Source organism: Penicillium cinerascens (genome assembly GCF_028974065.1).
Source record: "Penicillium cinerascens strain IBT 15544 chromosome Unknown contig_1_segment0_segment0, whole genome shotgun sequence".
NCBI classification, from domain to species: domain Eukaryota; kingdom Fungi; phylum Ascomycota; class Eurotiomycetes; order Eurotiales; family Aspergillaceae; genus Penicillium; species Penicillium cinerascens.
Window position 1 is genome coordinate 706045 of NW_026695287.1, and position 15978 is coordinate 722022.

At 49.2% G+C, this 15978-nt stretch overlaps 9 protein-coding genes across 9 annotated transcripts; 3 read left to right on the forward strand and 6 right to left on the reverse strand.

Annotated features, from left to right (window-relative positions):
* Window positions 1–1142: 1142 nt before the first annotated feature.
* On the reverse strand, window positions 1143–1713 carry N7498_001819 (uncharacterized protein; the record flags this gene model as incomplete). The annotated part of the gene is made up of 2 exons (XM_058448881.1): window positions 1143–1609; window positions 1650–1713. The coding sequence occupies 2 exons, from the start codon at window positions 1711–1713 to the stop codon at window positions 1143–1145; spliced, it is 531 nt and encodes a 176-aa protein (XP_058311225.1).
* Window positions 1714–1934: 221 nt separating this feature from the next.
* N7498_001820 (uncharacterized protein) lies at window positions 1935–3044 on the reverse strand (the record flags this gene model as incomplete). Its single annotated transcript, XM_058448882.1, has 1 exon — window positions 1935–3044. The coding sequence occupies one exon, from the start codon at window positions 3042–3044 to the stop codon at window positions 1935–1937; it is 1110 nt and encodes a 369-aa protein (XP_058311226.1).
* A 50-nt stretch (window positions 3045–3094) lies between these two features.
* N7498_001821 (uncharacterized protein) lies at window positions 3095–3364 on the reverse strand (the record flags this gene model as incomplete). The annotated part of the gene is made up of 1 exon (XM_058448883.1): window positions 3095–3364. One exon carries the CDS (start codon window positions 3362–3364, stop codon window positions 3095–3097), a length of 270 nt encoding a protein of 89 aa, XP_058311227.1.
* Window positions 3365–3980: 616 nt separating this feature from the next.
* Window positions 3981–4534, forward strand: N7498_001822 (uncharacterized protein; the record flags this gene model as incomplete). Its single annotated transcript, XM_058448884.1, has 2 exons — window positions 3981–4247; window positions 4316–4534. The coding sequence occupies 2 exons, from the start codon at window positions 3981–3983 to the stop codon at window positions 4532–4534; spliced, it is 486 nt and encodes a 161-aa protein (XP_058311228.1).
* A 307-nt stretch (window positions 4535–4841) lies between these two features.
* On the reverse strand, window positions 4842–6602 carry N7498_001823 (NAD(P)/FAD-dependent oxidoreductase; the record flags this gene model as incomplete). The annotated part of the gene is made up of 7 exons (XM_058448885.1): window positions 4842–4985; window positions 5042–5350; window positions 5404–5651; window positions 5700–6261; window positions 6314–6411; window positions 6468–6512; window positions 6569–6602. 7 exons carry the CDS (start codon window positions 6600–6602, stop codon window positions 4842–4844), a joined length of 1440 nt encoding a protein of 479 aa, XP_058311229.1.
* Window positions 6603–7157: 555 nt separating this feature from the next.
* N7498_001824 (MDR family MFS transporter) lies at window positions 7158–8964 on the forward strand (the record flags this gene model as incomplete). The annotated part of the gene is made up of 3 exons (XM_058448886.1): window positions 7158–7337; window positions 7393–7826; window positions 7893–8964. The coding sequence occupies 3 exons, from the start codon at window positions 7158–7160 to the stop codon at window positions 8962–8964; spliced, it is 1686 nt and encodes a 561-aa protein (XP_058311230.1).
* A 1098-nt stretch (window positions 8965–10062) lies between these two features.
* On the reverse strand, window positions 10063–11485 carry gprD (the record flags this gene model as incomplete). Its single annotated transcript, XM_058448887.1, has 3 exons — window positions 10063–10658; window positions 10772–10856; window positions 10919–11485. 3 exons carry the CDS (start codon window positions 11483–11485, stop codon window positions 10063–10065), a joined length of 1248 nt encoding a protein of 415 aa, XP_058311231.1.
* Window positions 11486–13531: 2046 nt separating this feature from the next.
* Window positions 13532–14059, forward strand: aspf13 (allergenic cerato-platanin Asp F13; the record flags this gene model as incomplete). The annotated part of the gene is made up of 2 exons (XM_058448888.1): window positions 13532–13778; window positions 13839–14059. 2 exons carry the CDS (start codon window positions 13532–13534, stop codon window positions 14057–14059), a joined length of 468 nt encoding a protein of 155 aa, XP_058311232.1.
* Window positions 14060–14195: 136 nt separating this feature from the next.
* N7498_001827 (NADPH-adrenodoxin reductase) lies at window positions 14196–15954 on the reverse strand (the record flags this gene model as incomplete). The annotated part of the gene is made up of 3 exons (XM_058448889.1): window positions 14196–15077; window positions 15135–15569; window positions 15667–15954. 3 exons carry the CDS (start codon window positions 15952–15954, stop codon window positions 14196–14198), a joined length of 1605 nt encoding a protein of 534 aa, XP_058311233.1.
* Between the last annotated feature and the right edge of the window lie 24 nt (window positions 15955–15978).

Below are 15978 nucleotides of genomic sequence, written 5' to 3' on the forward strand. Positions count from 1 at the left end.
AAACTTCTCCAGAAACTAATCTTGACTTATTTCTCAATGTGGCACCGTATTCCATTATTGCCCGTGGTCTCGAGACCGATTGGGAATACTTCCAGGGTCAGATAGATCAAACGATAAGTAAAGGACGGATAGAGGGCAAGGTATGTGACCAAAGGCTCGGTAACCAGCATTCTCTAGGAAATTACCTCAGTATATCAGTCCTTCAGAATCAAAGATCAAGCTCGATGTAGGTAATTGGCAAGGTGGCTTGTGATACATTGTTGATATCAATCTTCTCCTTCCTATTCATGGGGGCGCCAGGAGCAATTGATCACCAGCGGTCTTCCGGATTCTTCCGCCACGTTCTTGAGTATGACAGGGACACCCGTCTTCGGTAAGAATAATGCATAAGCACAAAGAGAAAATATTTGAGGATTTCCTCGAGGTATTATATCTCTGTGCAACATTGTCAGCTTGGCGTGACAGATGGGAGGACCAAGGATAAGCTTACAACACCACACTAGACTGGGATTGACCGAGAAGGCAGCGCCAAAAATGGATTCCATTGTTAGGCTTCCTCTCGGGTGCTGCTTGATGAGATAAGTGTAATGTACCAAGAGAGCTATCTTCCTGTGGACATTTCGCTTTTGATGTTGGCCATGCATCTGGTCATACTATAACCCTCTGACGACACCAAAAACCATACCATGTCCCATAAAAATTATATCTTGAGTTGAATTGCTCTTGTCCCACACGTAGACTACAGCCTATATATTAAGGCGAGAGATAAGTCTAAGCTCAACTTAATAGAGATAATTTGGTCCGGCAAAATTCTCTACGATAGAGCCTTTAGCGCATGAGCAGGTATGCAGGTGGCTAAGGTTATACTGTTTTCGGTTTTCAAGATCATCCATCATTCTTACTTTGCTGTTTCTGTGTCAAGAATTTAATCTATTATCTGACATCTGACTCGTCTTAATGCTCAATCTAGCCCATATCTACGTCTCTTTACCGACGATGTAGATCACATTCCCAATAGGTTATGAAATCTCTGTAAAAGCCGATTAGCGGAAAGTGCGGCTCGTACCAAAGAACTCAAGCCATCCCTTTGTGATCCCGGAAAGATCGAGAGTTTTGAAATCCACATTCCGGAAAGAGACAGTTCACGTCGCAAATGGGCTCGGAGCGGCATACTTCTGAAGGCCTCCAGCTGTAGGGACAGTCGAAACAATAGCACCGTTGTCCAGGGCGGAAAGATGAGCACTACCACCATCCGGCGATGGCAACACACGAAAAGACGGTTTGACATCGATGGGGTCATGGGTAAATGCATGCCAGTTGCCGAAACGGTCATAGTAAGTGCTATCGCCCTCGTGGGTCAGGTTGACATCTAGAACGATGTGATTGCTGGGACTGCGGATGTCACGCTGCAATCGCACGCCGTCGAGACAGAACCGCACGCGATAGACGCGCACGTCTGCGCATCCGCGAAAAGATGGCAGAGTATCTTCCGTGGGATTCGGCGTGGTTGCAGGCAGCTTTAAACGTACTTGTTTGTACTTGCGGAGGAATTCGAGATCTTCTGGAGTCAAGTTGACATATTTTCCCTCATCGGTGTCAAAGTTATGAACTGTGCAGCATCTGAACCCGCTTTACCCTCTGCATCAAACAAGGCCACATGAAGTCGACTTTAAGTTGCAGATAAAGCGGCTGTCGGAAAGCTGAGGGCGACATCTCTCGTCCCTAACCCGATTTCATTTGCATTTGGCTTGGTAAGGGTCGCTAGGTAAATCGCTCGACGATAGAGTGAGAAAAATCTCATTGTCCTAGTCCGGTTCCAAAAATAGATATCCCAGACATCTGCTTTTTTGACTGATCTGCCCAATATCGAGGTGGGCAATATTCTTTCGCAACTCGTCCTGAGCCGCACGAATAGTGTGGATCTAACAAATATCTCACCAGCTTGGTGCGATCGAATATTCATTCCACGCACCTCTATCCGCATCTCCGAATTTATCGATGCCTCCCTCCACACCAGCTTCACCCACTGTCCATACACCACTTTCAATAAGCACTATCCACCGTTCAAACAGTCTCTCCAGTCTTTGCGATCGCCGTTCCCCCCCAAACGGATGGAAGTAACCATGTTGAAAGAGCTCTGTAAATGAGCCCGAGGTAACTGGTTTCCCGTCACTCATCCTAGCCCCATCCTCATCTCGGAAGAAACCAGGTCGTAATTGAAATGGTAGCACAAGACGGAAACCCGCTTCCTCCATATCATAAACTCCTCGACGCACAGGCTCACTATAGAGCCCGATGGGAACAGGATCGTCGTCGTTCATCCTCACATTCTCATGTGCGGTGGAGAACAAGCGACGAATCTCGAGGTTGAGATCCACCGATCGGTCTGGAGCTGCAAATAGTAGGACCCCTGGGATGCTATCTTCTTCATGAGGTATATTGGTAAACCTTTGGCGCCTCGCAAACGCCTCCTTGTCATGCGGAACCTCAAGCCCAGGCGCGATAAATTTGAAACGCGGAGTCTTAACTCGTGTTAGGAGCAAGCGAATAAAGCAGTCCTGCGGCACGGCCGCAACGTCCAGTTCTGCACTGGTAAAGAGCGGTGCAGAGATAGGCAGAAGTGAGTCAGGAGGCATTCGAGATTCGACTGCAGCTGAGTAGCGCTCTATCGCAGCTATAGTGCTATCAATCTGGGCATTGCAGTAAGGGAGCCACGACCACAGATAAAATTGCGATCTATTTGTCGGGGGACCACCAGAAGGGAGTGTTTCGGGAAGCCCAGCAACAACCTTACCAATCCGAGTCATATAGATCCATTGGGTGAGGATAGTCTCCAGAGGGAACCACATTTCCTCGTGCTCGTCAATAGGCTCCACACTTTCCATGTTGTCTGTGGTCATTGGGAATGAGGCCTGATTGAGCTGCTGGTCATAAACAACGCCGAGGTTATGCCCGCCCAGATCTGCAATAGTGCCATAAATCAAAACAAATCGCTCCTTGCCCTCCATTTCATTATCATCAATAAAGAACTCGTCGCTGAGCATCATCGCAAGACCGTTAACCCAGTAGAAGAAGGGCGGCGTAGGATCATAGACTAAATCCAAAACTTGTTTAGCGGCGCATCAAGGCGCTCTATAATAGCTTCGACCTCCTCGTTTGCTTCATGGAAAAACCACTTTTCGCTGGCTAGCGCATCAAGGTCGGGCGTTTCTCTTCCGTTGCGGGTCATCCAGCCATATGCGACCAGGTAATTGAGTAGTCTGGCGCAGCGCTCATAGTCGAGAGTGCCGTCATCACGTGCCGGGTTGTCATCGGACACTAGAGCGTCTTCAATATCGAGGATCGGTTGTGGAGTGGTGTTCATGGTCACGACGATGTCGAAAGGCAGGTTTATCGGCAGAAGAGAGTATGAACCTTGGAACTCGCTTGGGCGAAAAAAGTTGCCACGACACTAGAGCAGCTAAAAGCTACAGGGTGACCAAGAAACAAACGTCCTTTTCCTCACCGCCGCTATCCTATTTTTTACATATCTCCCCTTTATTTTACTATACGTGACGCATCCAATTCTTTTCCTCTTCAACCACGGTTTGACATACAGAGCTTACCCACGATCAGCGCCAATATTGTCAATTCCTACGAGACGAGGGCTACACCTATCTATCTATTGTTTCCCGAATAGGATGCACCGTGGGCAAGCCAAATATGCCAACAATTATATCCGAACAACGCCGCAGAAGCAAAAGGCTGGTCGACGTCTAAAGCTTACCCCTAAGCGTCTAAACGAGATAATCTTATAGATTCAGGAGACTTTAGAGTATATCAGCGATAGACTCACCCTAAATCGACATGTCAGAAAGCTGGAAACAGTGGAGGATCCTCATGGCAGCACCTGCACTCGGCTCTCTTGGTCCCTGAGCGTCACAAACTGAACCTACGAGTCGGAGGACTACGACTACACTATCATGGCAGTTCCATTCACCATGACCCGGTTCATGGTTCTGCCGAGGTTCTCTTCTGTTTTGGACCGCGCAATCAATGAGGCAGATGTCCGCTTCAAGTCGGCATGCAAGGTGGCTCTGTTGTTCAAAGAACGTTTCTGGGAGAAAGGCGAGCCCCAAATATTCGGTGGATACTCGAAGCCTTCCAGCGATCTCGTTGGAGCTCTTTATTATCCCGTGTATGGGTTGAATAAATCACGTCCCGGTCTGATCATGCACTGCCGAGGGGGTGACTGGAGCGATCGTTTTGTCAGTTTCTCGCATGAGGAGCATGTTGAAACGTTCTCGATTCAATCATATCTTTGCATATGGAACAGGCCCGTGAGCTCTACACTGGTGACTATGAGCGTCTCTGCTGGCTTCAGGACCAGCACACCGCGTCTTCGTGGTGCCGCCCAGACATAGAGCAACACAAGCTCTATATTCCAGCATACCACAACACTGAACACAACACCATTTTCATTGGAGAGCACACTGCTCCTACGCATGCCTGGCTGAGCTCTTCATTGCACTCTTCTGTTCGTGGATCAATTTAACTTCTTCTGGAATTGGGTCTGGTTGACGAAGCCAAGGAGCTCAACGAAAGGTAGATGGGTCGATGGATCAAGCTTTAACCTGTGGCTTCGGATACGCCATATATAATGAGAATACTGTGATTGTTTACGGCAAGATGGGCCATTTAGTCTGATGGATTTTCAGGACGTTGCTTCCAGAGATTTTGTCACTCAAGTAACTACCATACAAGTCTTCTCGCTACCTTTAACGAAATGAAAAATGGAGTCAATCCTATTTTATCTGGATTTCACTGGTAAGCACATATTTGGTGCAAGCATTTAGGATTCCTTAAGAGAAAGAAGCGGAAATGTTTCGCGATCCAGCGGGACCCTCTTCCAAGCCATTCTTTCTAGGTTCTTCGGGTCGCCATCTCCAAAATGGCCGCATGTATGAGGAGCTCGAATCTCCATTCTCGAGAATGTCCGCAGCATGCTTAGTTTTTTATTAGCCCATGGCATCTCTTCGAGTCGACATAGGGATTGACTTACTTCTCCAAGAACCGGCAAGAATTTGGCACCATGTCCACTGCCCCCTGTGCAGACAAAGACGGAGCCTTCTGCGTAATTCGGAACGTAATCAATTAGAAAACTATTGTCTAATGAGTCCGTATACCAACAAAGCTTCGTGGAATGAAACGGAACGTCCTTGAACTCCGGAAGGAAAATCGAGACAAAATCTTTGATAGCTTCGACAGCCCGCTGTGGTATTGACTTGCTCGCCTCTGAAGACAAAGGCACTGACCACTGACCGTCCTGGGTGAATGGAGTTCCTTCCGGAGCTGGTTGGAAATTGGTAAACTGTGCGATGAGATGTCAGTGGCTGTGGAGATAATTCTGTGATTTTCAATTACCTTGATGCCTCGAAATCCAATCTTCACGAAGCCTTCCGGGGTACGAGGCAAAACGTAAATGCTGCCGGTATCCTTGCCAGCACCGTCTCTGGGTGCAGTCTTCCATGTAATCACAGGGAAGTTTTCCGGTGAGTATTTTTCCCACAGCTTCGTATCACTCGGGTCAATCTTGAAGGTTGCTAAACTGCCAGACGATGATTCGAGGTGGCTGCTCAAGATGGGAAGGACTTGCGTGGAAAAGGACCCAGCTGCCACCAGTCAGTCAGTGCACTAATTCTTTGATCTCAGCACATTACCCGCAACTATCACTGTGTCTGCACTATGAATAACACCGTCTTTTGTTTTCAGTCCAGTCACCTTTTCTTTGCCGCTCTCGGTGGTGCTTTGAACTTTCACCAGCGATTCCACCGCACCCAGCTGTCCGAAGTAAAACTTGACTCCCTGGGCAGCTGCAACTTCTTGATAGTGCGCACAGGCATTGCTGCATCGTACAAAACCGGCTAGTGAGTCCAATACTGCTTCGTAAGAATCGGGCGGAAAGATTTGCGGTATCTCAAAATCGAGTAGCTTGGCCTTCCATCCCAAGCTATCGGCACGTTGTTGGTCCTCGGGATTACTCTTCACAAACTGCGTGTGTTGCAGTCCGTCGCGTTCCATATTTTCCAACGTTTCTTTTTCTAGAGCCTCCATTTCCCGTGTCGGTTGAACCCGCAGCATGCCGCTGTTCACAAAGAGTTTCCTCTCATTCCGGTCATCCGTCTGGCTCGATATGCGCTTCTCATCCTCTGCTAACCAAGCCTCTCGACTCTCCATGGCAAGACGCTGATAATGAAGCTCCGTGCCGTACGATGCGCGAAACTACTCCCATCCGCTGTCAGCTGCGCTTGATCTATCATTCGAGGTTACTCACGATCTTGTTCAGATCCACCGACGCGGCTTGTGCATCAGCCTCCGGACTATATCCATTTGGATCATAGCGGTTTCGTTCGAAGACGGTGACTTTATAATCTGTGTACAACAAGTCAACCGACGGCCTGTTTCATCAATTAAAGCTCAATTCTTACTCCTCTCGCGGAGAGCGACGGCCAGCGAAATGCCAAAGATTCCGGCTGTGATTGATCAGCCAAGGCTACGCATGAGCTCAAAATAAATATCCATCTCATACCTCCAATAATCGCGACCGATCTTTTCTCTGTCATGTTGATTCTGTCTGATCGGAGCAACGTCGATTTTCGTTTCTGAGGCGATTGCCCCGCTTTAAAGTAGAATCCCCGCACCGTCAGACCATATCTCCAAGGTCCCTCAGCGGGCATCTTTGCTCCAACTTCTCCAAATAGCAGCAGCCTATCTACCTCATCTGCTTGCTTGCCTGATCAGAGAGTTGATAAAATAACGGCCATTTTGGTAAGCTGCAGATTACACAAGGAATGCGTTGAGTGTTTCTCAATTAACATTAGTACTTCCAGGGGCTGGGGCCTGATAAAGACTGAGTCATGAAGTAGCTTGCCATGGTGTCTTTGGTGTGTTGGATGCTTTCGTGGACACGCACTTCCTTCGGACCCTCGTCGATGTGCTTCGGCGCCGAGCCTCGGGACTCTAAAGTCTCGGCGCCGACGCCAGCATCACAAAGGGGCAGACGCACCGGGGAAAGGCAACTATAAAGGTCATGCAGAGAAACTCCCTTTTTCTTGCTATTTTTGAGATTTACTATTATCAAAGGATTCTTGGTTTCTTCAACATCACACATAACCGTCATGGCGGATCCACGACAATGTATAGAACCAGAAATATCACCTTCGGAAAAGCCCACCGAAGTCAGCCCATCAAAAAAGGAACCCCAGGAAAAGGCTCAAGCCGAAGAGGGTTCTATTACCGGACTACGGCTTGCATTGATCCTGGTCGCACTCATTAGTGCCATGTTTCTCGTTGCACTGGTAAGCTGTCATCCTGATGACTTGTGTGCACCAATACTCATCGGTATTCCTATAGGATCGCACAATCATTGCCACGGCTGTACCTAGAATTTCCGACCAATTTCATGCTATCGACGATATTAGCTGGTACGCCAGTGCCTACCTGTTGACCAGCTGCGCAACCCAGCTCATCTGGGGCCGTATCTACACCTTCTACTCGACCAAACTGTTATTTTTGGCAGCAGTCGTGGTCTTTGAAGTTGGCTCTGCAGTTTGCGGCGCTGCACCCAGCTCCACGGCCTTTATCATTGGGCGGGCTATTGCTGGAATTGGCTCAGCGGGCATCTTCAATGGATCAACTGTCATCATTTCGCAGATGGTACCTCTGCACAAACGCCCCATGTATGTTGGCCTTATGGGCTCCACATTCGGGATCTCATCTATCGTCGGTCCTTTGCTGGGAGGTGCATTTACAGATCGAGTGACTTGGCGCTGGTGCTTCTATATCAAGTGAGTTGTGGCTTTCAGCTTATTTCCCGTTAGGTCAACCAATTTTAACTCATCATTTCCCTCTAGTCTTCCAATCGGGGGTGTCACTCTTCTCATCGTTGCCTTCTTTCTTAATTCACCACCTCATTCTAACACAGCAACGTTAAAGCGCCAATTGATCCGACTCGATCCCTTGGGTACAGTCCTGTTTATGCCAGGGGTGATTTGTCTGCTGCTGGCACTCCAGTGGGGTGGCACCGCCTACAGTTGGGACGATGGTCGCATTATTTTATTGTTTGTTTTGGCAGGCGTCCTGCTTATCGCTTTCGGCGTCGTTCAAGTTTGGCGAAAAGAAGACGCGACGATTCCACCACGGACCATCAAGCAGCGTAGTGTTGCATTTGGTGCAGCTTACACATTCTTTGTCTCCGGGGCCATGATATCGATTCTCTATACACTGCCACTGTGGTTCCAAGGAGTCAAGGGTACCAGTGCAGTGCAGTCAGGGATAGACAATATTCCAATGGTGTTGTCACTGGTTGTTGCCAGCATTCTATCTGGAGTAATCATATCGCGCACGGGACACTATGTTCCATTCATGTTTGTCGCGACCGTGCTGATGGCTACGGGATCGGGCCTGATCACCACTTTTCAAGTTGACACGGGCCACTCAGCGTGGATCGGATACCAGGTTCTCTTTGGATTGGGGCTGGGATCGGGTATGCAGCAGCCGACCATGGCTGCACAAACCGTGCTCGACAAGACCGATGTCTCGATTAGTGTTGCTCTGATATTCTTTTTCCAATCTATGGGGGGTGCTGTCTGGGTCGCCGTCAGCCAAAATCTCTATATCAATCATTTGGCCCAAGCCCTGCCCGGAATCTCTGGCATTGACCCAAGTGCAATCCTCAAAGCTGGTGCAACGGGTCTGGCAGACATGGTCCCCGAAGGCAAGATTGGCCCTGTGTTAGTGATCTATAACTCGGCACTTCACCGGGCTTTCATTTTGCCAGTAGCGCTATCCTGCGTGACGATCTTGCCAGCGCTAGGGATGGAGTGGCGCAATGTCAAAAAGGCGAGTGCGATGAGAGAAAAAGAGAGTTTCAGGAGTCAGGATGAGCCAGAAGATCCACGTGGGAGTCGCGACTCGAGATGTTGAGAAGAATGTATTAGGTTCTGTCTCATCGCATCATTCTTATCTAGAATTAGAAGGGCGGCTGTACCTTATTCTAAATTACCGAGTACATGACTCTGTATTAGTGACTCTCTCGCATGCACGGCGTTTTGCTCCCCGTGCCACTCGAACGCTTTCTTTTATTTATTTTCTTCTGTGGCGTTCCACAAGATCAGCTAGTGTGGGTTTCACATGTAATCATACTCGGGATCGTACTTTAGGTTTCTTTAGATATAGAGTTTGCAGGTGCAAAACATACCTATATATCATTTTTTCTATATTATTCTATCTCCCATTGAAAATACTTTTTACACTAATTGATCTTAGTTGTGCTGAGTCTTCATGGTGAAGACAAACATGCCTTCAGCATCAACCGATTTCCATATCGGGCAAGCGGATCACGGTCGTTTGCCGAAATGAAGATCTACCAAACGCACCTGAAGGCGTCCAAATGACACATCCATGGGGCAAAAAATGGTGTCTTTCGGGACTAAGCGCCATGCGCGAACAGTGCGCACGAACGTGCTAGATCGAATCCACCTTAACTACTTTAAGCACCCACTAGGAGAACCAAGCCCCACTGCGGGTTCGAGAAATCAGGGCAAAGCAGACTTGGCGGTCGCATGGTTGAATCCGCTGTGAAAAAATCCCAGATCCCTTTACAGATCGACGGTGCCATGCTGGAATCTTCTGGTGCCATGCTGCAATCTTCTAGTGCAGAACCGAGAGTTTGGTTCAGGAGTCGAGATTAATCCAGGATGATCCTCGTACATCATCGACCGCCGATTTCAGGCAGATTTTTGCGTTGAATCGCCATGGTGCTCTCAACTATTATGTAATATATCCCGCAAGGAAACGAGAATGGGAGAAAGAAAAGGTGCATCAGGAAGATGAGGAAAGAGGGTGATCACGTGGCTTGGTATACCCTAACGACCTTGAAATTAAGTATAAAAGTTAATGAATATGTAAATGGTGAGAGACGCCGGGTGAACAAGTCAGATTGTATATGCAGTAAAGTCTTGAAAGGCGAAAATCATACAGCATAGCCAAAGCATTAGCCGCTGTGACGCGCACTCCGGTTCATCATCGAGTCTGCCGACGCGGCCGGTTCGTGGGAGATCTCGATAGTTGTTTCCTGGTACACCCCCCGAAATCAGACATTTCCATGTCGTTTTTGGGAACAATGTCTTCAGTTGATCCTTCGAAGGGACTATTTCGAGTCTCCTTGTCCATAGTGGGCGCACTGCGTTGCCATTTGGACCCAAATCGAGATCCCTTGCCAAATCCGCCCTTCCGGGATTGAGTGCCCGCGTTGGTGGTGATCTGTGTTTGCCAGTTCGATTCCGTATTGTCGCCGAGGTAGTTTCTGTCCGTAGTAGAATGTTCGGTATCGATGAGCAGGTGGCGACGAGTCAACGTATACACCGTCACATCCATGAAACCTGACAAAGACATCAAACAGCCCGCCACGCCGAAGTAGGTCTTGCTTGGAGCGTCACCACGTGCAGTGGCCATACGACCAGCAGCAAGTGGCAGTGACAGGATCAAGTATACAAGCGGATAGACAACCATGTATATGACGACTCGGTTCAATCGGTGCAAGCTCTCTTGTTGACCTCGACGCAAAAGCTTTGCAGAAGCCATGCGCTTCTTTAGGTAGAAAAACATGATACCATACTCTGGACGGCCGTGAACACGTTAGCTGTTATAACTCAATCTATTGGTATATCGAGGGACTGGGCAAAAGTCCCCCCATAGTTTGGGTTGTTGGGGTTTAGGGTTGGTTTCTCACCCAGAACGGTTCCAAATTCACTCAAGAAGACCCAAAAATAATGTCCCCAGAGGCGTTCGTTCTCATGTGTGGGACTGAGCCAACACTAGGAAGCCAATTCAGTTAATTTTGCGTTCGTTGTACAATTGCTTGGGGACAGCGACCTACCCAGTTGGCTTCAGAGATGACAAAGGCTTTGTCACCATAGAGCCCAACGGGAATGAATCCCAAAATAAGAATGAATGCCCACAGTCCAACAATGCAGCATATGAAAATGTTGAAGGGCAACTGTCGGCCGCGCAGCACGACAGCACCTGTGTGAAGGGCGATGGAGAGAACAAACAGACCGCTGCCGGGATCTCCCGTTTGAATCCACCATCCTTGAAGGTAACAGGCAGGCTCTCCAAAACTAACACGCCCACGAGATGCCCAGTAAAGACTGATCGTAAAAGCAATGGATTGTTGGAAATCAACCAGCAGTAGTTGGTAAATGAGCACAACGTATTGGTTCTTGGCTAGCGAGTTTTTGTAGTAGCGCTGCCAGTAGATGAATCGATAGGTAAGGAAAGACAAGAGAGAAAGTGTAGAGATCAGGGAGAGTAGGCCACAAATTCCCATCGCAATAAAGAGCGCACGATCGGTACCCTTGAGCGGGGATTCATCGCGGAACTCCCAGCGGCGTGAAAGAGCACTGCCACTATCCCCAGAGGCTAGGGATCGCAAAATTGATAGCATGACCAAGATAGATGGGGGTCTCTGCAGGCCCGGGATAAAAATCTCGACGCTCCAGAAGGAGGGGCCAGCGCTTGTATAAGAATGCAACGGATTTTCGGGAGTTCCAGGCCACCGGCTCCTGAGACCAGGGCACTGGGCCCAGCGGCCTGTACCCATAAAAATATACTCCACCATTGTGTGCTAAGCAACAGAAAGCTTTTTGGCCACTGCTTGGCTCCTCGGCAAGTCATTTTGTAAATGGATCGGTGGAATATCCCCTGATTCGCCATTATCATAGTGGCTGCATAGTCACCGGGATATTGTCCATCGGAGGACTGTATACCAAGTTAGGGAGGAGTGGATGAGGCTCCGAACTATGTTTGGTCGCGCTGAAATTGAGAATTGGGGCACTTCTGCCGAACATTATTACATCACCCCATCCTTCACAACAGGTTGTTTAGGCGTCGATCACTTTCAGAAGTCCATTAAGATTCAGCGGCGCAAAAATCAAACGTTTGAGATTGCCAGTCGGGGAGATCGCATGGAAAATCCTATCGGAGGCGCTGAAGTGGGACCATCGAATCCACAATTACGATCGCGAGACACAAAAGGGGGAAATGGGCAAAATGCGAACCGTTCTCGTGTTAAAGCTAGATGCCGAAACAATAGTTTGACAGCTAGCGCTGGCGGGCTAATACCGACTTCCATAATGAGCAATAGGTTGGGTCGAACCCTGGAAAAAGCGGTGCATGCCGCCATCACAGGGGGCGAAGAGGGGAACATGCCGATCTAACGACGAACTTGCATTCATATTATTCTTGAAGTTATTGTGACGAGCCTTGTTTTACCCCTGCTGAGCTGCAAACTATAAAAATCGACTTGCCCATTCCGTACAATGCTCCGTACTATGATCTTCGCCACGATTTATTGATTGGTCGCGCAACAGTTTTTACTCTCAGAAATCAGATAATGCTTGGAGCTTAATTGGATCACAGTGCAATATCTGCAATATCTAGAGCCTCGAAAACCTGGAAGTACTGGTTCTTCGGACCCATCAAGGTTGCGCCAGACACTGCCCAAAAACTAGTCAATGCAGCGGTCTGTGCTTGAAACTGACAATCTCCACGGTACAAAGAGATTTCCGCCTTCGAGTAATGATCACCAGGGGTTTATCCAGGCGTCTGACTAATGTACTTGGGACCGAGGTTAATGGGACGTGGGGTGAATTTTCACGGAGCTGTAACCGTTATGGGAAGCTTCAATAGTTGATCGCGTGGGAAGCTACTACAGGGGTCATTGGTATAAAAGTCATTACATGACAGGTTCCTTCAATGAATTGTCTCCGTGGCGCAATTGGTTAGCGCGTCTGACTGTTAATCAGGAGGTTGGAAGTTCGAGCCTTCCCGGGGACGTTCTTTTTTTTTCCCGGACTGTCCACGGTTTCTTATTTTTCCTTCCATTTCTATTGTAGGCTATTGAGTTCGGATCATCTGGCCATTCTGTCGAAGAGAAATCTCTTTTCAACTGAACCTGAGTCAGAATGACCTTGATGCGGCTTCTTTCTAGATCCGTCGTCATCCAAATGCAACCGTAGCGGTAGCCAGATAGATACCCGAAGTATACACAGTGACATCGAACAACTTGTTATTTCTCGTTCTATTGGTACAGTTGCACATGGATCGTGCAGATGATCTGCCTGCGCCACGAGAGATCTCCTCTCCGGACATGCATCTAGGGTTACCATGTCTTACCCGCCTGAGATCCCCACCCCGCAACGGCCCGCTTTGCCTTAATGCAGCGGTCTCGCGGTCTACAATTGCGGAAATAGCAGATTTATTGTTTTGAAAGTGTCTGCTGGATGTCTGAGATCTGCATTGGGCACGACAGAGCCTTGCATACGACCAAAATAGTACCGATTTCAGACGTGGGCTGACCCAGTCGTGAATATATAAATAGGGTGGTAGGAAATGCTGGTCAAGGGACATCACAGCCGTCGACATTTTTGCAGTCATCACCTCCAGGAATTCTTATCTGTTTGCCCAGGGCCCTTCAAAACTTCCTCCCGCCATGAAGACCTTCACTACCATCACTTTGTCCCTTCTGGCCACTCTCCACTTTGCTGGAGCAGCTCCTTTCTCCGAAGACGGTCAGGATGAGATGCTGTCCGTCTTAGTTTCCTATGACCAAAAATATGATGTTGGTGGAACATCTCTCAATACTGTTGCTTGTTCAGATGGGGACAACGGCCTGGAAAGCAGGTTTCCAACATTTTCGGATCTGCCTGCGTTCCCTCGCATCGGCGGGGCGCTGACCAGTAAGTTTACTTTTCCAGTCTCTTTTCTCCTTAATACTTATATTATATACTCTCACTCAGTTGCTGGATGGAATTCGACGAGCTGTGGCAGCTGCTATGCACTGCATTACCAGTCCGGCGATACTGACCAAACTATCAACGTCCTTGCCATCGATGCCGCCTCCGGCAGGTTCAACATTGGGCTTCAGGCTTTCAACCAATTGACCGACAATCAAGGCGTGAAGCTCGGTAGTGTGACCGCCACCTACACTCCGATCGCGGATAGTGAGTGTGGAATGTAGGCTTAGAGTGGAGGACAGTGGAACGAATATGTGATTACGAGATACGATACAAAGTGGATCATGTTTCGAAAGAGGTGAGGGTCGGGCCACTGTACATGGGGTCCAAGATATCTAGTGCCTATTATACATAGAAATATCAATCAATAACCTCCAGCATTTCTTCTACACGCCCCATTTTATCTCGAATCTTGCCCTTTTGCTTACCGCGCTCCCGCTCAACGGCGTCGATACGTTGCCAGTCCTTCCAGGACGTTGGCCGGAGACCGCGGCGCTCTGCCTCGGCCTTGACTCCGTCCCAACCAAGACCGCTACTGTGCCCAGGAGCATGTAACAATGAGCTAGAGCCATTATAGTTAGCTAGGTCCTGCATGATCGAGTCGGCCGTGGTAAAGGCATCCGTCATGGTCGAGGCGATGACCCCCGTTGGGCCGCGTTTGACCCACCCGGCGCAGTACAAGCCGGCCAGGTGAGTAATCAAAGAACCGTCCGGTAGCTTTTGGCGCTCTCCCATATTTGAGGGGCTTGAGGGACTCCTCACTCGACCGAAACCATCATTGGGAATCACACCGCGCTGATCATCAAATCGAATACCAATATCGTCTAATCCGGGCAGGGGCAGCGACTTGTAGCCGACACTGCGGAAGAAGACGCTGGCGTTGAGGTTTACCATGGCAGCTTTCCCATCGGGCAGACATTTGGGTGTGACCTTGGAGCTAGGACTGTGTGGATTTGCAGGGTCGAGCTGGTTGCAGGAGAATCTGGCTTGGAAGAGATTGTACGGGTGGACCGGTGACGAATGGAGAGAGTCGGGGGAGAGAAGGAAATCCAGTGACCAAGACTTGGTTGAAGTCTGAGGATCATTGGCTGAGCCTTTACCGAGCAGCTGCATCAGACGCTTCTGCGCTCGGGGCAACGCGTCTACGACATCCTCGGGAGGAAAGACGTCTTTCGGGATCGGGTCGAAGGCGACGGAAGGTAACTGCAGCAGTTCACGAAGTTCTTTGATAGTAAATGAGGCCTATTTGATTAACATCGTTAATCATGTGAAAGCCCATGTTGGCTTATTCCTACTCACCTGCAGTGGTCCTCGGCGGCCAACCACTCGCACTCGCTTAATGCGGCTCTTGGACAAAGCCTCAAGGGCGTAGTCGGCAATATCAGTACTCCGAAGGGCATCCACATCCGTAAGTAAGATTCTGGCCACATCAAGTGCCACATTACCCTGACCGACAATCACGGCATCTTCGCCGCTGGTCAGGTCGGGTTCTAGATCGCGGTGCTCAGGAAGACCGTTGTACCACCCGACAAAGGCACGGGCCGAATGTACATTTCGGGCAGACTTTTCCCCCGGAATTCCAAGCTCTTTATCTTGAGATGCTCCGTATGCAAACAAAATGGCATCGTAATGTGGTTTAAGCGCAGTCAGAGGCAGGTCGTGACCGAGGTCGATATTGCCGACAAAATTGAAGCGTGGGGACGTGGCGACTTCTGTGAATTTCTCCTCGCAATTCTTTTTACAACAATTAGCCCATTGAAATATGCACATGTGCCGCACAGCGCGTTCTAAGCCGCAACGGGACGCTCACGCTGATTTATCGAGTACATACCTTTACCTCGGGATGGTCTGGGGCCACACCGTAGCGAGCTAATCCAAACGGTACCGGAAGCTTCTCATACATATCAACCATCGCATTCTGCTGCTTGCTCAACAAGCGCGAAGCCGCGTAGAATCCCGCGGGCCCTGAGCCCACAATGGCAACGCGGACGGGACGGTCGGGGGTAGCATTGCTGCTCAGGCGGCGAGATGCCGAGTAAAAGGGCGTCTTAATGCGAAAGACAGAGCGGTGCGTAAGCCGCGCTGTGCATTGAGCACAGACGAATGCGCGGTCCAGCATGGTCTGTCGAGCCCCGAAGAGAGT